Genomic DNA, 17,687 nt, shown 5'->3' with positions numbered 1-17,687 from the left:
TAAAAAACACCAAAATAAAAAATATAAAAAACACCAATTGTTTAAGGGATTTTTTGGAAGTTAAGGTCAAATATATCACAATATAGTAATATTTACAACATATTAAAGGAGAAAATTAAATTTTTAAATACGGAGTAGCTTTTACTATATATTATTAAGGAACAATCGGTCCGGGTCTCTCAAAAAGAAAAAGAAAATCGGTTCGGTTCAAAATTGGATTTTGGACCAGATCAAACCGGACTGAAAATCGGAAATTGATTTTTCTAGACCCGATTTGGTTGTCTAGCTCGGTCCAGTTTTCGTTTTTCGGTCCAGAACAATTTTCGCACGCCCCTAGTTGCAACGCACGAACAAAGATTTTGTAAGAGATAATGGTGACGAACTCGGCCTTGTTTAAGGCCTTGTTCTGCTCGTCTTATTAAGGCACCGTTTAGCCAAACTTCTATCGAATAGTGTATGTTCCTTGGAAGTGTTTTGTAGAAGCTTTTTCTACAGAATCACTTTTAAAAAAAAACAGTTAGAGTAGGCTAAACGGCCTCTAAAACAAGAGGAGAATACGATATCCATTTGCTATGACTCCAAATTCTGGCATTACATGAATCCAATCACGCTTTAATAAAATCATAAAACTAGATAAATCACCAGATTTAAAATCACAAATTAGTAATATTTAAACCAAAAGAATTTTTTTTTTTTTCCCCTTTTTCTTTTACCATCCATACAGAATTCCCAAAGACCCAAATCATCAAGTCACACAAAGAGATGACAAATTCGGGCCAAAGAATCAACTTAAAACCTTTTTAGTTTGTGTTGTACTCAAATCTGGTACAAGATTTTATAAAGATTGTCTGACTTTGCTAACTGTCAGATCACATGTCATGTCACTCATCTCCTACTCATCTGACATGTTATTAGACATGGATTGATAGAAGACTATTTATCTATCCGATGAGTGAAAATTAAGTTGCCTCTTCCTTCATCTCAGCTTTGATGGCTGCAGCAAGCTGATCATAGGCAACACCCCATGCACACTTCAATTCTTCACTCCATTTCTCAGCGGTTGCTTCTTCTATTGTTCTCAGTAGTGCTTGTTTTACAACCTAAATCATCGTTGATTAAACATAAACTCGATTAATTAGCCGTGTCATAAGTCATTAGTGGTTAAAAAGTATATAAAACGCGACATAAGAAGCATATTGTGTACCTCAAAATGGAGATCAATAACTCCGTTCTTTAAATGGATAGCTCCCAAATACTTAAGGGTAGTCTCTCCTACAACCACCTCGCCTTTTTCCCGAAGTTGAATTGCTGATTCACATGTCTGTAAACGTATTTTAGTATACGTTAGAAGTAAAAATATTATGATTAAACGTAACTTTTCAAAAGGACAAGTTGACAAAGGACAAGTATATTTCAATAAATTATACTTTCTCCGTTTCAAAAAAAATGCAACACTTTTAGGTTTGCCACTATTCATATATCAACTTTGATCATATATTTTACTAATCTATTAAAAGCAAATGTTATCAAGTAAAATGTCGTTAAATTGATCTCATTATGTACTTTCATACTATTAACTTTTAAGAATTTTTTAAAACAAGATAATTAGATATAATTATGGTCAAAATTATACTTTGACAAACGTAATAGTCAAAGTGTTGCACTTTTTTTGAAACAGAGGAACCGAAAAAGTATAAATAAAATCTCCTATGTGGACCAATTATTAGGAATCGTTCTTATTTAACAAAACAAGTTGACAACATCGATCGTGGGCTATGTACCGCCATTCATTGAGCGGAAATTGCTGTTTGCCAGTATTATTTTGTCTGAGATGCATAACCATTCATTTTGATATTATGCTACAATAAACAACCCATATCTTAGCCGTAAAAAAAGAAAAAACAACCCATATCTTACATTGGAATTTGCAACAATTGTTTTTTTTTTTTTTAGTCGAGTAACAACTAACAAGTTACAAGGGCAATACAAATACTGTCACAATTTACCAGGGGAATACAAATACTCTCGGCATAGAAAATGTTTTGAAATCATTAACAACAAGGAACGAGTAATAAATAAAGTAAAATAAATAATGTAGGGTGTTAAAGTTGGTAAGTGTTATAATTTTAGACAACTGGAGTAGTTTTCTATGTACGGGATGCATGCTTGTAATTTAAAACAGCACACACAATCATAATCATATACATATTTTTTAATATTTGGGGATTTTAGTGAATTTAAAGTTGATTCCCTTTTATACTGTAATATAAAATAATTTTGTGTTTAGTTTGTTTTTATTTTTCTAATTTTAGTATAGGGTAAAATAGGCAATCACTATTTACGTCGCCTCAGACGTTCCTTTATATAATAGAGATATTAGGATAAAATAGTCACTTTACTTTCACTTAAACAAACCTCTAATTATCAGTTTTCAAAATTACCATGATTACTCTAAATATGAATAGTTTTTAGTTCATGACTCAATATAAATCATGTCTTTCAAAATCACTAAATAAAAAACTAAAAATTGGCAGGATACGGAAGGAGCCCTTAACATTTCACTTGGTTAATTATTCATCTTATGCAACCTAGTTTGAGTACTTTCATACTTTTATGTGGATATTAACTAACTTAGTTGGTTAAAGTATTATAGATATAGTCATATAGTTCTCAAAAAGACCTGAGATCAACTCTCGTCTACATATCATATCATTGCCCTTCTCTCTCCCGTCTTCACCCGGGAAAAAAAAAGTATTTTGATATGCTACATATATACTTTTGTGCATCAGAAAAGTTGAAACAACATCAAAAGATGCATGGAAATTAGTAAGAACTAAGAAGAGATACCCACCATTTTAAAAACCTTGACAGCATGAGCTTTGAGCTTGGGATTGTTGTGTGGAATTTCATCTGAATCTCTTAAAAATGAGAACATATTTTTGGCTGCTGGTGCTATTTCCAATATTCTAATCAAATAATAATTAAACACATTTTCCTATAAGAAATTACACAAAAGTCCCAATTGTACTTAACTATTTACAGAAAAAAAACATTAAAAAAAAAATACTTACATGGTGAAGAAGCGAAGACTGTATTCAGGGATATTTTGCTTCATTATCTCCCATGATTCTTTTACCAAAGCTTCATCCTTTTCTGTGAATAATGCAGCCATTCTTTTTTTCTTAAAAAAGATAAAATAAAATTTACAAAGGTGAAGTTTTAGGGTTGGTAAATAAGTGTGAGCTAAGGAAGAAGAATTGAAGATTAGCAGCCAATTTATAGCATGGTGGTTTGGTTTCAAAAATATTATTTATTATTATTGTAAAGTATTTCTTTTTATTGGAGTATTGTATATACGTATATGGTATACTGAGGTGTGGGTGATTATGTATGTGGTGACTTCATCTTGGTGATTAGTTTGATGTGACTTCTATAATTCCATGATTTCTCTTAAGTACTTTACTTTATTACGAAGTACTTTATTTTCAACATTAAGCCTTAAAAGTTTGCCTACTTCTATTCATTTTTATTCATACTTAAAAATTGGAGCATGACTCAAGTAGTTTTAGAGCAACTTTAATGGTTGGTTAATTCCACTACAAGAATTTGTATTTTTAACGACAACCTAATTACGACGGGTTAAAAATTCCGTCGGAAAAGCCTTTTGCGACGGGGCAAACAACCAAACAATGACGGGAATAACCGTCGCAAATGTCTTTTACGACGGGTTTACGACGGATTTACGACGGGATTTCTATTAACGACGGCCCCCTTTTATGACGGGTTCGCGACAGGGTTAATCAATGATTATTGGCCTTTCGCGACGAGATTTTCCGTCGTTAATAGTACAATTTCTTGTAGTGTTCATCTTATAGTTTGAGATGCCATTTCAGCTTTTTAAAGAAGAAATTTCAGCTTTTTAAAGAAGAAATTTCAGCTTTAAGTCGTACATGCAATTCCTAGCTACTTGTTGCTCCAACCCTAGTTAACTCCAATGGTTGACTGCTTGTCAATTATTATTTATGAACCTTTTTTTAACGTTTTCAAGTTGAAATGTGTCTATTTTTGCGAAGCTAATTAACTCTATAAAGTTAATTTGTCAAATAAAAGCTAATTTAGAAAATATGCAACAACAGTTTGACAAAGTAGCTTAACATTTTCAATACTTACAAGCAAGTTCCTTTCCCCCAACCATTGGAGATGCTCTTTGTACTACATATTCAAGAAGTAGTTGTGTAACAAGAAAATTGTCCAAGAAATTTACTAGGGTAGGTTGCGAGAAGGTTTCACAAGTAATTGATCGCTACGTAAGAAAGAAAATTATGGAGGGACTAAAGAGAGGCCGGGGGTGTACTACTTGACATGATAGTTTTTTTTAACGGTTTTTTCATGAAATGCCCCTGAGGTTTCACGAAATTCACCAAATACCCCTACGTGTTTCAAAATACATAATATACCCCTATTTTTCCGTACAGTTCATAAAATACACTTGGATTTAACGTCCGTTAGTCTTCCGTTAGCAGGATTTTACGTTTTTGCCCTTATATGGCTTTCTTCCCCATTCATCTGCAAACGTTCTCTCTCCTCCCACTCAACCCACCTACCAAAACTCTCTCTCTCCTCCCACTGAACCAACACCACTCCTCACCTCACCGCCGTCACCATCTTCAACCCCGCTTCTGTCGCCTACCACTCCTCACGGCCTTTGCCTACCTCGCCGGAGCTAATGAGAGAGAAGTAGAACAAATCGGGTAACGTAGAAAGAGGAGTGACCGTCGTTGGGCGGAGATGACGGAGGAGGGACAACACCCGAAACTTCCGTTGTTGACGCGGGCAGAGGTCATGGTGGGCGAATTCGACGGCGATTTCGGAGGGAGAAATTAGGGCTTTGAGAGCGGTTTGATCTTGTTGTGGTTGTTGGTGGAGGGGGAGGTGATTGGACTGATTGAGCTCATATATCAATTGCTACATCCCTTGATATAATTAGTTTAATTCACTATGAAGTGAGGAACTGCTAGAATTACTTGTAAAACAATCTCGGAAATCGAAGATTGAGGTCAGCTTGAATGACCAATGTGCCATGGAGAGGGTGATTTTGATCTTAAACCAATTTGAGAACGAGTTTGAGCCCGAAAAGGGACTGATAAAACGCGTTCTTGATTATGTGTTAAAAATTTAACAATTTTGGTTGCTAACATTAGGACTTGCGATTTTGTGCGTTTATTTTTAAAAAAAAAATCCTGATTTTGCTTGAATTTTTTGCGTTTTATTTTGTATGTTAAAGGAGTGAAATTCTTTATTTGTTTAATTTTTTCGATTGAAGTATATCCAGCTTATTCAATTTTTCGAATTGATTTAGCTCAAATTGATTTTGTACATAATCTTCAATGTGTATAATGAATTTGATTTATTTTTCGTTAGTTCTTTTGGTCTGACTGGTTTTTCTGGAGGAAACTTTCTGACATAAACAATTAAGCTCGAAGTGTTTAGAAGACAGTGGTTTGGCTTTGAATTATCACTCCGTACTCGATAAACTACAATAGTTTCCTTCAATATTGATTGGCTGTAAATAAAAAATAACACTGTTTCTTTCATTCTGATCATTTTGTAAAAGAAAAAGTCTGTAATTGGGCCTATTCATCACATTGGCCACGAGCCTTCAATAAAAATGCAGCCAAACTTATCAAAAAAAATTCACTTAGGAAATGGGGAATGAGTGTTAGACTATTAGTTGCAGGAGTGAGAAGAAATAGACCTAGATATGACTCATAGGAAAGGCGATGCGAAGGCCTTGGGTTTAGAATTTTGTTGTCGGAATCATTGTTGAAGGATTCAAGTTTTTGATTCGGTTTGGGATGACAATAGATATGACTCTTACATATGATCAATTTGGGATGGAAGATGATTCGTTTTTTGAATTAGAACTCATGTCTAATTAGGAAATGAAAGGGTAAACATGCAGCAATTCGAGTGAACACTAGCCTTACTTATAAGCAGCAAGAACATAACGGCTATATTGTAATAAAACTAGCCGTTAGATTCAAATTCTGCAGTTTAATAGGAGTTTGGGTATTTGGTGCAATTTTTTTTATAAATAGATGTATAATATGCAAAAATTTTATATATAGGTGTATTTGGTGAATTATAAACATGACTTAACGGAGGACTAACGGAAAACCATAATAGGGGTATTTGGTGAACAGTACGGAAAAAATAGGGGTATTCTATGAATTTTGAAACGCGCAGGGGTATTTGGTGCATTATTGCAAACCTCAGGGGCATTTCATGAAAAAACCGTTTTTTTAATTAGAGAGCCATAAATGATAAAGTGAGAAATAGTATAGACATGATTCAATCCCAAATTTTAAATATCACACTTTACCAACTTTACGCGATAGTGAAAGATAATTTTCGTGTGGGCAACACAAGTGAACTTGACAAAGTCACTTGTGGCTCTCCTTTAACTTTGAAAAATGATGAAAGAATCTTTGATTAAGATGAAACAATACACCAAAGGTAACCCTTCAGTGATGCAAGTAGCCATAGTCATTTGTCTTATTGAGTGTGTTGTATACATGTATTTTAATCCTCAAACTGTTTATTATTGGTTCAATTATTAATCTAAATTAAACATCTTCAGTCAAAAAAAGTTGAAAAAGTGGCTTAAAAAATAATTCAACTGTTTAAGAAAGATTCTGTCCAAATTGATGGTAATCAGTGAATTAGCTAGCTAGCTAGCTAGCCAAAGGTCCAATTTTCTGTTAAAATATTGAATTTTGATCAATGCTTTGTAAGTTAACTATGAATTTGAATCTCTCATCCCCGTTCACAATTTATGTAACACTTGTAGCTTATTCGCATAAAAATAATAATTAAAATTCCTTTCGAAAGAGTGACGAGATTTAAAACATTGCTCTTTCTATGAGCCTAACGTTTATGATTGGATGCTTTAGCTAGTGTAGTGAAATAGGAACTCTAAGAGCTAGATGTAGAAAATTTGATTCGGCCATATCATAAAATTGGATAACCAAAAAATGGATCAAAATAAATTGGAATTGACTGGCCTAAACAAAATGAATATCCGACAAAATTACACTACTTAATTGACACAACGTCACAACTATTATCCAAACTTAACTATTCTGGACACAAATACGATCCGATCAAAGTGAAGCCAACCCAAACCCAAACCCAAACATCCTTTTTCTTAGCTAGCAAAATAAGTGAATTTCAACACTTGGGTCATCTTAAACTATAATTGTGAATTTGTGATCAAATTAAGTTATAGGTAGAGGTAGCAGGCCCGGCCCTGGGGGTTGAAATTAGGGGCGGCCGCCCAGGGCCCCGGAGGGCAAGGGGCCCCAAAATATACAACTGAGTTATAAGTTAAATAAGTTATAAACACAGATAGTAGATATGAAATGTTGGTGGCTAATTGGTTAAATTCATTTAATGTTTGGCAGTTGACTGGGGTTCGAAATCTCATAGCCGATTTTTTGTGAATATTTTTTTTATCGTTTTGATTGTCTCTGTTTCTTTCGTTATTAATCCACTTCTTCTTTAAATGGACTTCTTTTTTATGGTTCTTTAAACAAAATATTTTTATGTGCAAATTTTTAAACATTGTGTCATTAAGAAATACGTAGTAAGTATTATTTGCATATTTTATTTTGCATAACTAATTGTTTTATGGCATTTTATATTCATATATGTTGTTAAATGTGGTTCAAATATTTAAATGAGAGATAAATATAATAAACTCCGTATGTAATATGGACATACATTTAGATATTTTAAAACCTCGCACCATATATAAGGCCCCCTTGGGACCCCTTTACCGTGATTCGCCCTGGGCCCCTGAAATGTTCAGGACCAGCCCTGAGAGGTAGTAAACATGTTGTTCAATTTGACTTTCGAACGGGTTATACCTACTTCATTGAGTATACCATATGTCTGGGTAATACTATATGAGTCCTCTCGTGTAAGAAGACTTTTGATTAACTTGCGAGTCTGTCAATTCAATTTTGCGGCTATTGATGTTAGCTTATTGTGTGTAACAAATCAATTTTTATTATATGAAGCCCTGGCCTGTTGTGTTCAAATATTTCCATTTACTTTGGAGGAAATAAGATCAGTTAAGTTTAGGAAAAGTATGGGATACGCAAGTATAATTATAATTAAAATATACTCCCTCTGTCCCTTAATACTCGCACCGTTTTGACTTTTTGCACTATTCACATAATTCACTTTGACCCTATTTTATTTCTAGAATATAAAAAAAATGTTAGTATATAATATAGTGTTGGCTTCATCTTAATATATATTTTCAAAATATTAAAATTATTATAAGTTTTTATAATATGTAGTTAAAGATATTGGTGGTCAAAGTTGTGCATCGGCATGCGTGTCCAATCAAAACGGTGCGAGTATTAGGGGACGGAGGGAGTATATTCATAAGTTTAGATAAGATTAGTTCATAAAAAAAAAGGTTAAAATTAGACATTTAGCATGTTTAGTAGAACACTTTTAAATGTTGGAAATAAAATCAATTAACTAATTCCATTACCTATTGTTTGGTATGAAAGATCGGTAACACACCCCATTTTCAAAGGGTAATCGTTACCACCATTTTGTTACCTCTCCTAACCATATGATAACCCGGTGTTATCCTCCTCAATACCTAATTTGATATAAGGAATTGCTTTCCTTAAATATACCAAACAACAAATAATGATAACACTTAATATAACCATTTGTCCTTCTTAAATGTTTCCAACGCATTTGCTTTCCAGAAAACACCTTTAAATTTTGGTCGGAATGGTTTTACTCAGGCCAAATTAGTTTGGGTTATTTCTAATAAGGTTTAGATTCAAGTCGGGTCAATTTCGCTTTTTCTAACCTACCTAAAAGATGTAAACCAAAGTTAAGAAGATCAGAATGTAAACCAGCCAACTTACTAATCTAACCGACTTATAAACGGGTCGCACTATATTGAAGCGGTTAAGCCCACTAAAAAGCCCATCAAATTTCACTCTCCCTGTTTCTCTCTCCTCCCCCAATTCTCTGTTTCTCTCTCATCTCAAATCTTAAACCCTAAAAATTATCACTCCCGCCTATTACAGAAATGTCATTGATTCTTCCTTAATCTTAGAATGTCACCAATTTCATGTACAGTTTCGTGAAGAATTTCTCCCATGATCAAATTCCTCCATTGATTCCAAGGTTTGATCACTCAATTCAAAATTTTATTCCCTTTTTTTACCCTAATTTTGATATAAATTCAATTAGGGTTCTCGAATGTTTCCTATTCATTTTATTTGTAATTCGTTGATTTTTTGAAATTTGGAATTAATGTGCAGTTAATGGCGTCGGGTACTGCATCAGTGTCGACAATGGAGTCGTTAAATCCATGCTGTTCAAAGGTACTCTCTTTAATTCTTGAACATTTAATCTGTTTTATGATTTTATGATTTTCTTATTAATTTGTTGTTCAATTAATTTGATTTTTGATGGATTTTAATGTATAATTTTTGTTTAATTGAGCAGTGGGTAACAGCGTATAAAAAAGTGGATGATAAGCGGGTTGCTCTTCGGAAAGGTGTTGGTATTCTCCAGGAACAGATTGATCGTCTTCAACTGGACAATGCCAACCTTAAGAAAGGTACATTTATGTTTAATTTGGTTTTTGGTAAACAATTTCGTTCGAATTGCTGCCAATTTCGGTTATTTGCGGTTTCGTACTAGTATATTATTATTGATTAAAGTGGCTAAGTGGTTGTTTATTGACAAGGAAATAAAAGCAAGTATAGTGACCTCGAAATAGAAAATTGGTTAGTTGCTTGGTTGATATAAACACGAAAGTTTGAAATCCTTAGGTGAGTTTAAATTCAGACAGGAGCTGAAATAGTTTTCGTTTTTGGGCTGCATTGCATATTAGAAGGAAGCAGTAACTTTCAACCTTAACAAGTTTATCATGTAGTCCATATCATCGGGGTCTTTCGTGGTGATATATGTTGATGAGGAAGGTGGGCAAGTTAGATTGTAGTAAATTTGGGCAAGTATTTCTTAATTCCCTAAGGTAATGTACAATAATCATCTAAGGATTTGAATTTTATGATCCATTTATAATGATTTTTCCGAGTTCCCTGAGGTAATGTACAATACTCATCTGAAGGATTTGATTTTATGATTCATTCATAATGATAAATAATTGCCGATTTAGAGGCAAGTTTTAGTTATTATTTTATTCATGTTGCTTTGATTTATTGAATTCTCCGTGCCTCCAAGACCAGCTATCAACTAAACACTACATCTTCCAAGCAGGTGGGCACTTCTAGATAAGTAATTTCATTGTATACAGAATTTATGTGGCTTCTTCAAATTTTTATTTCAAATAGCTAGTTCAGAAATGATGATGACTGGATTCTTCCATTATAGGATTAGACCCACTTTTTTATGAAGTTTGCACCGACTTCTTCCATGGGAGCCAGAATTATGATTTGGTATATACACTTGAATCTTTGCACATTTACATACTCTTGGCTGTCGGTTCTTGCTCGGTGCACATGAACGGACTGTGGAAAGTAATTCTTTACAGTGACTGATGTTATTCTTTTGTAATTGTGCTTCTGCAGCATTTGATGAAGAGCGGGCACGGTTAAATGTTGTGGAAATGGAGAAAGAAAAGGAGTCATCTCTTAGGATCACTATGGAAAAAGAAGTTGCTGAATTGAAGTCCGTATCTTCCTCTAAGCCTAATGTAGACTTGGAGAAGGAAGTGACCCGTCTTCGCACTTGCATTTCTGAGAGGGAGATGGAGATGGACCACCTTAAGCAGCTTCTTGCTGATGAAATAACAAGGGCTGAAGTAGAAAAAATGTCTGCTGAGTTGGAGAGGACAACTGTTGCTGAATTACAGAAATCTCTAGAACATGAAAAGAGAAAAACCAATGAAGCTAGTAACACGGGTGATGATGCTACCAGGAAAGCTGAAGACCATAGAGTTCAGTTAGAGACTTTAAGAAAAGAGCTCAAAAAAACAAATTTGAAAATGGAAAAAGTGAACAGACAGCTTGAAGCTGAAAAGGAGAATGCTATTAAAGAGAAAACATGTTCCGATGAAAAGGAGAAGAGAGTCCAGGAAGAAGAATACCGTGCTAATTGTTTACTTGATCAACTGGAAGAGGAAAAGCGGAAAGTTGAGAAATTGCAAAAGGAAATGCAGGAAATAATGTCGTCTAAGAGTTGTGCTGATACCTCTGAGTTAGATGAGGTTAAGAGAAAGCTTGAAGCAGAGAAGAAGAAAGTTTCCAAAGAGAAAAAACGTGTTGCAGAAGAAAGGGTTAGAGTTATTGAGCAAAAAAGCATTGCAGAGGCCAATGAGAAGAGGTTCACAGAAGAAAAATGCCATGCTGACGAGCTGTTGAGGAAGTGGAAAGAGGAGAAGCAGAAAGTTGAAAAGTTGCAGATGGAATTACAGGAAGTTCTGTCATCTCAGACAGCTGCTAATTCCTCTGAATTTGATGAGCTTAAGAAAAACCTTGAGGAAGAAAAGAAGAAAGTTGCTCAAGAGCAGAAATGTGTTGAAGACGAAAAAGAAAGAGTAGTGGAGCAAAGAAAGATTGCAGATGAAAACAAGAAGAGGGGCTCTGAAGAAAGGTGTCGTGCTGATAAACTGTTAGAGCAGTTGGAAGCGGAGAAGCAAAAGGTTGAAAAATTGGAAAGGGAGTTACAGGAAAATTTATCTTCTCAGAAAACTATCTATTTCTCTGAGTCAGACGAGCTTAAGAGAGACCTTGAGGAGGAAAAGAAGAAAGTTGCTCAAGAGCAAAAATGTGTTCAAGAAGAAAAGGCAAGAGTTATCGAGCAAAGAAAGATTGCAGATGCAAACAAGAAGAGGAGCTCAGAAGAAAAATGTCGTGCTGATGAACTGTTAAGGCAGTTGGAAGAGGAGAAGCAAAAGGTTGAGAAGTTGCAAAGGGAAATACAGGAAATTTTATCATCTCAGAAAGCTGTTGATACCTCTGAGCTTGATGAGCTGAAGAGAAACCTCGAGGAAGAAAAGAAGAAAGTTGCTCGAGAGCAAAGTTGTGTTGAAGAAGAAAAGGCAAGAGTTATGGAGCAAAAAAAGGTGGCAGATGCAAACAAAAAGAGTTTCTCTGAAGAAAAAGTCCGTGCTGACAAGCTGTTAATGCAGTGGGAAGAGGAGAAGCGGAAGGTTGAGACATTGCAGAGGGAGTTAAATGATGTTAATAGAAACCTCGAGGCCGAAAAGAAGAAAGTTGCTCGAGAGAGTAAACGTGGTGACCTTGAGAGTTCCGGAAAGGAAGAACAGAAAAGGCTTGCAGAAGCCAGTACTAAGAGTGCCACGGAGGAGAAGTGTCGTGCTGACAAGTTATTTGAGGAGCTAGTGAGTAGCAGAGAAATGATTAAGACTTTAGAAAGGGAGCTGAGTAAGGTGAATGACATGCTTGAGGCTGAGAGAAATGAGGTGTCTAGAGAGAAAACGCGTGCGGATATGCAGCAGTTGAAATCAGAAGAACAAGAGAGAGTTGCCGTAGCAAATGAAATTAGGGCCATGGAGGAGAGGTCACGCGGTGATAATTTATTCCAAGAGCTGGAATCTGCCAGAAATAAACTGCAGGATATGGAGCATGAGTTAAATAAAATTAAATTATGTAGCAGTTTGGGTAGGACCTCAAGTATGGCCCCTTCTTTTGCTGTGAATGAGCAGGCTGCAAGAGTTAATCTCTTGAAGGAACAATTGAAGTTTGAGAAGAAGCGTGTGAAGCATGCCAAAGAAGTGGCCAAATTAGAAAAAGACCGAAACAGCATTTTACAGCACGAGCTACAGAGATTTAAGCAGGACTTCCAGTGTCTATTGGATCACCTCGGTATGCTAAGTGATACTTTTGGTGCAAGAAAGGGTGTGACAAACATACCTAAGGTATGTCAAGAAGATCTCCTCTTTTACAACATTTTCCCTCTTTTTGTTTATTTTAATTGTTTTACAGGTTCCATTGTTTTGTGCTTTTCTTGGTTTCCTTGACCTTTCAAGTCCATACTATTCTGCTGACCTTGTTTTCTGTTGCCTTTTTTTTTTCTTACATTGGCTTTTATGGTGGTTCACTGGTTCACTGGTTCAGTTTTTTAATTTTTTTTTTTAATTTTATATACTTCCTCCACTCCATATTACAAAAATACAAATTTGCTCATGTGATTGAACCAATATATTAATCAACAAAAGTTAACATGTAAGGGTATATTGGGTATTTGTAGTGTGAAAGCAAATATTTTATTTCCTAAAATGGAAATGGTGCAATATTTGTGAAACTTCCTTAAAAGGTAAATGGTGCAATAATATTGAAACTGAGGAAGTTTGTATAATTAATATTTTTAAATAATGAATCAATTACTTCTAATTCTTACCGAATTTTATGTACTTGTAGAAATTAGGCCTGTCTCAAATGCATTTTCGGGGTGACGATGAGCTTAAAATGTCTAGCTTGTCATCCAGGGATACTTCATGTCTATTCAAGCCAAACATGCGATCCTTGCAAGCAGGGCTTTGCATGGAATCAACCTCAGGTACGGAGAATGATTTGGATCCTCTACAAGGGGGTTCTCGTGGAGATACTATACCAACTTTTGCCCTTAACTCGAATACAGCATCTTTTTCTGATGAACAGTTGGTGGGATCACAGGAAAGAGTTGCTGGGTCTCTTACTATTTCTGCGGGGTTGCCAGTAGAGAACCCAAATCAACGAGTAAAAATTCTCTCAGTCTCTAATGAGTGCTACAAACGGAAAACTGGTGAGAAAGTTTGCATTGGTGGTGAACACAGCATTAGAAGCCCTGTCGAGGTTGTAACAGATCATGCCAAAAAGAGAAGGAAAATTCTTGATGAATTTGAGTCCATCAAATATATGCATCTAGAAGGTAAAACCATCTTCCAGGAAGTAGAAAAAAAGCTGTTCGCTTTACAAAATGCATTACTCCAACCCATGATGAATGAGCAGATAGAGAAGGAAAATTTTCCATTGCCTAAAACTAATTTGTGTGGAAATTCCGATTGGCCTAGCAAGAAAAGGAAGATATTACCTGAACCAGATGTAGTCTTTCAGCAAGCTGATGAGCCTAATGTGCAGATGGAACCAGATAAATTTTTTGCTCCAAGCGCCACAGAGATAAAGGAAAGCTCCCAGCCTTTATCAGTTTTTGAGAGAGACAGGGTTGAACACAATCAAGATGATGTGACGAACTTTGAGCAAATGATATGTGGGGGTTATATGAAACTACTTGATTTGGATAATGCGGTTGCTGAGCAATGTTTTGAATTGGCTATAAAGAAGCCGGTGTCTCCTCTAATCCTTCCCGAGTTTGAATTGCTTGAGTTTGGACAAAAGAACGGAGCACAGACACATAGTTTGCTTCCATCTGTATACAAGGCAAAGCACCAAAAGAACGGAGCACAGACACATAGTTTGCTTCCATCTGTATACAAGGCAAAGCATCAAAAGAACGAAGCACAGACACATAGTTTGCTTCCATCTGTATACAAGGCAAAGCATCAAAATGACTCTCTAGTGCACAATGAAAACCAGTTGTACTTTGTTATGTTTGCTGATTTGGAGGATATTGGCAGTATAACCAGGGTATATGGTGCGACTAGAACCTGCTTAGCTCAGTGTATGTTTCTTCAAACAGATTTCTCAGTGCCGGATATACTGGGGGTCTTACTTTTGGAGACAGATCTGAGTTCCAGGTAAATTGTTATTTCTGATTGCTAAATTAGCCTTTGATACTTTCCGTAGAGTCTGTATGGGCTTTTAAATTCTCCAAAATGCTATTATACCCATACCATACAATACCCACGAGGTTTGATGCAGCCCTGCGGCCACTCGAAGGAAATTCTACTCGCTTACTATGCTTATTATTTTTTCCTCCAAAATGGACCTTTGATTGCGTGCCTATGTGTTCTATTTCTCCTTTAATTGAGATTTTAGAAATTATCATTATTTAGCTAATGTGGTGTTGCCTTTCTTTGTGTATTGCAGGGAAAAAGCATGTGTTCTTTTCTCTCTGATACTACTCAATTTTTCTGCGGTGTCATCTAGCAAACCTGTCAATTTCCGCATCCAGGAGCAAATGAATTCTTTCTCCACACATATACACGCAGGTATATTATTATCTGCCATGTTTTGTTTTAATAGTGCCAAAGTCTCCTTTTAATATTGTTTTCATGAAATGATCATTTCATATTATCCAATATCTTCTTGATATTTTGTTGCTCACTGTTGAATTATCTTTCATTATGCAGTGCTATTCAACTCTGATACGAGAGATCTCTTTGCTAAAATCTGCGACATCCGTGAATTACTTAATTTGAGTGAGAATTTTGTACTTAATAGGAAAATCATGTCGTATAACATGACCTGCGAGTTGTTTGATGGTTGTGGTTCAAGTGTTGAGATTCTGCAAGAAGGGAAGAAAATTGTCTTGTGGCCCAAGATGGCATCAACTGATTTGGTTGTTGCAGGAAGCATTGTACTGGCTTCTATCTGTAAAGCAGTTGGTCACACTGGTTCTATATGTGAAGTTTCACTGAAAATTCTCCAGATTAGCAGAGCTGATTATTCACCGGCACTGAAAATTCTTCACTCTTTTGCTCATGTATGTGGTGAAGATTACTTTTCAGTCAGTGGTTACTCATCAGTCATGAAAGTCATTAGATCTGTGGTAACCTTCATGGAGGGTTCTCTAGCAAAGAATACCACCAACAAGAATCTTCAATCAGGGGATGCTACTCAGCATCAGTTTACTCCATGTGTCAGATGCCCATTCTTTGAGGGCTCTGTGACTTTGGAAGATGTTTCCTCAGAACTATTAGAACAACTTCAAAGACATATAGTGCCCCATGATCCAGCTTTGTCGGCTCATCCATCAAACAGGGAAGCTCTTTCTTGCATCCTGGGTGATGTCCTATCATCTTTGGAGCTCATCGCATCTATTACGGTACTAGATATTCCTATTCCACTATTAGCATATAATGGTTGACTTCTCTTTCCGTAACCTATTTGCAAAATGGCTGATCCATGTTTTCCCTTTTTCAGGGCTGGGATTGGGTACATGACAAAATTGTACCAAAGCTATTTAAGATGTCGGAATCAAGTCATCAGGATAAGGTCTTATCTACAGCCCTTGTTGTCCTTCTAGGTGATATTGGGAGGTGAGTTTTTCTTTGCCAAATTTGAGTGCTACATCACTTTCCTCTTTTATGCTCCATTTCGTAGGGTGTAAAACGTTTTCTATACGATTTTTCCCTTTTCTATCATTTTATGTTGTTTGGTTTGGTAAGGGATGGAAAATAATTTTCCATAACTCCCTCAAAGGTGGAAAAACCTTTTCCACTTGAAAGGAATGAACCACTTTTCCACCTTTACCTCTCCCTCCTTCCCCCTCAATCTTCACCCATCTTCTCCCATTTTCTTTTTTCTATTAATTTTCTTTTAAGTGACCAAAACAAAGTAAAAACTAGTTTGGAATTGTATTTTTTCCATGGACTTTCACTGAAAATATTTTACTAGTACCAAACGGAACCTTAGTATAAATGTATACCAAGACCTGACTAACATTTCTATATTTCAGACTGGGAGTAGAAGAACGTGGATATGATGACACCGGAGTGGAAGGGATAAAACGCCACTTGTTGGGTCTTTTACATCAAACGGCTACCACAAAATGTGATACAACTCTACCCATGGCAATCGTTTATGGACTGATCGGTCTTTATCCAAAAGGTCATGAAATGTTTCAGAAGGGTAATAATATTTTACCTGAAGGCAACCATTCTGCATCTGCGTCGTCTGATATTGTAAGCAAGTTCCTTTCTTCTCTTAGCAGTGAGCAGATGACCTCCTTGTCCAGTCTAGTGAATCCTGATATAGGGGTAGCACGGTAGTTGCTTAGTTCGCTATAAGCCTAATTGTTGTAAGTAGGGCAATTTTGCATTTCAGCTAGGTTATTGATTGAGTTTTGCAAACCTTTTGACTTATATTAGAGGAATGTCAGGCCCTTAGATGAGAAAATTGATCCAAATAGAGTTTGCAAAACCTGTTCGATCGATATGTTTTCCGTTGTATGGAATTATGAAATGTTTTAGCACGCACCCAGTTTTTAAAGGAAGGGTGCTTGTTATATTCTCTTTTATGTAATGGAAAATTTGTATATTTTAGAGCATTTGAATTCTACGTTGCATTTTTATCCAGTGCTTCTGATTGTTGTGCTGTTGTTGAAATGAACAAAGACAGGATGGCTAATAACCCAGACTCTTTCTTCTAGACCTGATCTAGAGATGGGCTGGTTTCAGGCGGGGCCATGACCAAAAATTCAGCCCATATCGGGTTGGGCTGTGTCCCGCCAAACTTTTGTTCACTGTTTTGGGTATGGAACCCACTTTTATGCTAAAACTAGTTTAGAGGTACGTCTTTTACAAATAACATTTCAATTTATGGTTTGTTAATAAGATAGTAATAGTTGGATCATCAATATTTCACACATTGGCAAGAAATTAACAAAAATCCATTTACAGTTTAAAAAGTACCATTTACATCATCAATCACATTTTATAGCCTTATTGATGCCTTATAATCTGTAGTGGTCGTAATCTAGAATTTTTCTAGGGAAAG

General features: G+C 35.7%; 2 protein-coding genes across 5 annotated transcripts; one reads left to right on the top strand and one right to left on the bottom strand.

Moving 5' to 3' along the window:
* Positions 1–646: 646 nt before the first annotated feature.
* Positions 647–3,310, bottom strand: LOC110786071 (non-symbiotic hemoglobin 2). Its single transcript, XM_021990580.2, has 4 exons — positions 3,072–3,310; positions 2,852–2,966; positions 1,205–1,321; positions 647–1,100 (listed from the first exon to the last, which is right to left on the bottom strand). Exons 1-4 carry the CDS (start codon positions 3,170–3,172, stop codon positions 960–962), a joined length of 474 nt encoding a protein of 157 aa, XP_021846272.1. The 5' UTR covers positions 3,173–3,310; the 3' UTR covers positions 647–959.
* A 5,700-nt stretch (positions 3,311–9,010) lies between these two features.
* Positions 9,011–17,238, top strand: LOC110786070 (uncharacterized). 4 transcript variants are annotated; one of them, XM_021990577.2, is made up of 10 exons: positions 9,011–9,222; positions 9,360–9,422; positions 9,547–9,661; positions 10,635–12,946; positions 13,449–13,587; positions 13,669–14,764; positions 15,057–15,178; positions 15,320–16,014; positions 16,113–16,228; positions 16,648–17,238. In XM_021990577.2, the coding sequence occupies exons 2-10, from the start codon at positions 9,363–9,365 to the stop codon at positions 16,958–16,960; spliced, it is 4,968 nt and encodes a 1,655-aa protein (XP_021846269.2). In that variant the 5' UTR covers positions 9,011–9,222; positions 9,360–9,362; the 3' UTR covers positions 16,961–17,238. The 4 variants fall into 4 exon arrangements, with proteins under 4 accessions (XP_021846269.2, XP_021846268.2, XP_056694552.1 ...); XM_021990576.2 differs by having other exon boundaries at positions 13,449–14,764; XM_056838574.1 differs by lacking the exons at positions 9,011–9,222; positions 9,360–9,422 and adding an exon at positions 10,438–10,502 and having other exon boundaries at positions 9,589–9,661; positions 13,449–14,764.
* Positions 17,239–17,687: the final 449 nt, after the last annotated feature.

The sequence above is a fragment of the Spinacia oleracea genome, chromosome 3 (genome assembly GCF_020520425.1).
Source record: "Spinacia oleracea cultivar Varoflay chromosome 3, BTI_SOV_V1, whole genome shotgun sequence".
Lineage (NCBI taxonomy): Eukaryota > Viridiplantae > Streptophyta > Magnoliopsida > Caryophyllales > Amaranthaceae > Spinacia > Spinacia oleracea.
This window is presented reverse-complemented; position numbering and strand designations above follow the sequence as displayed.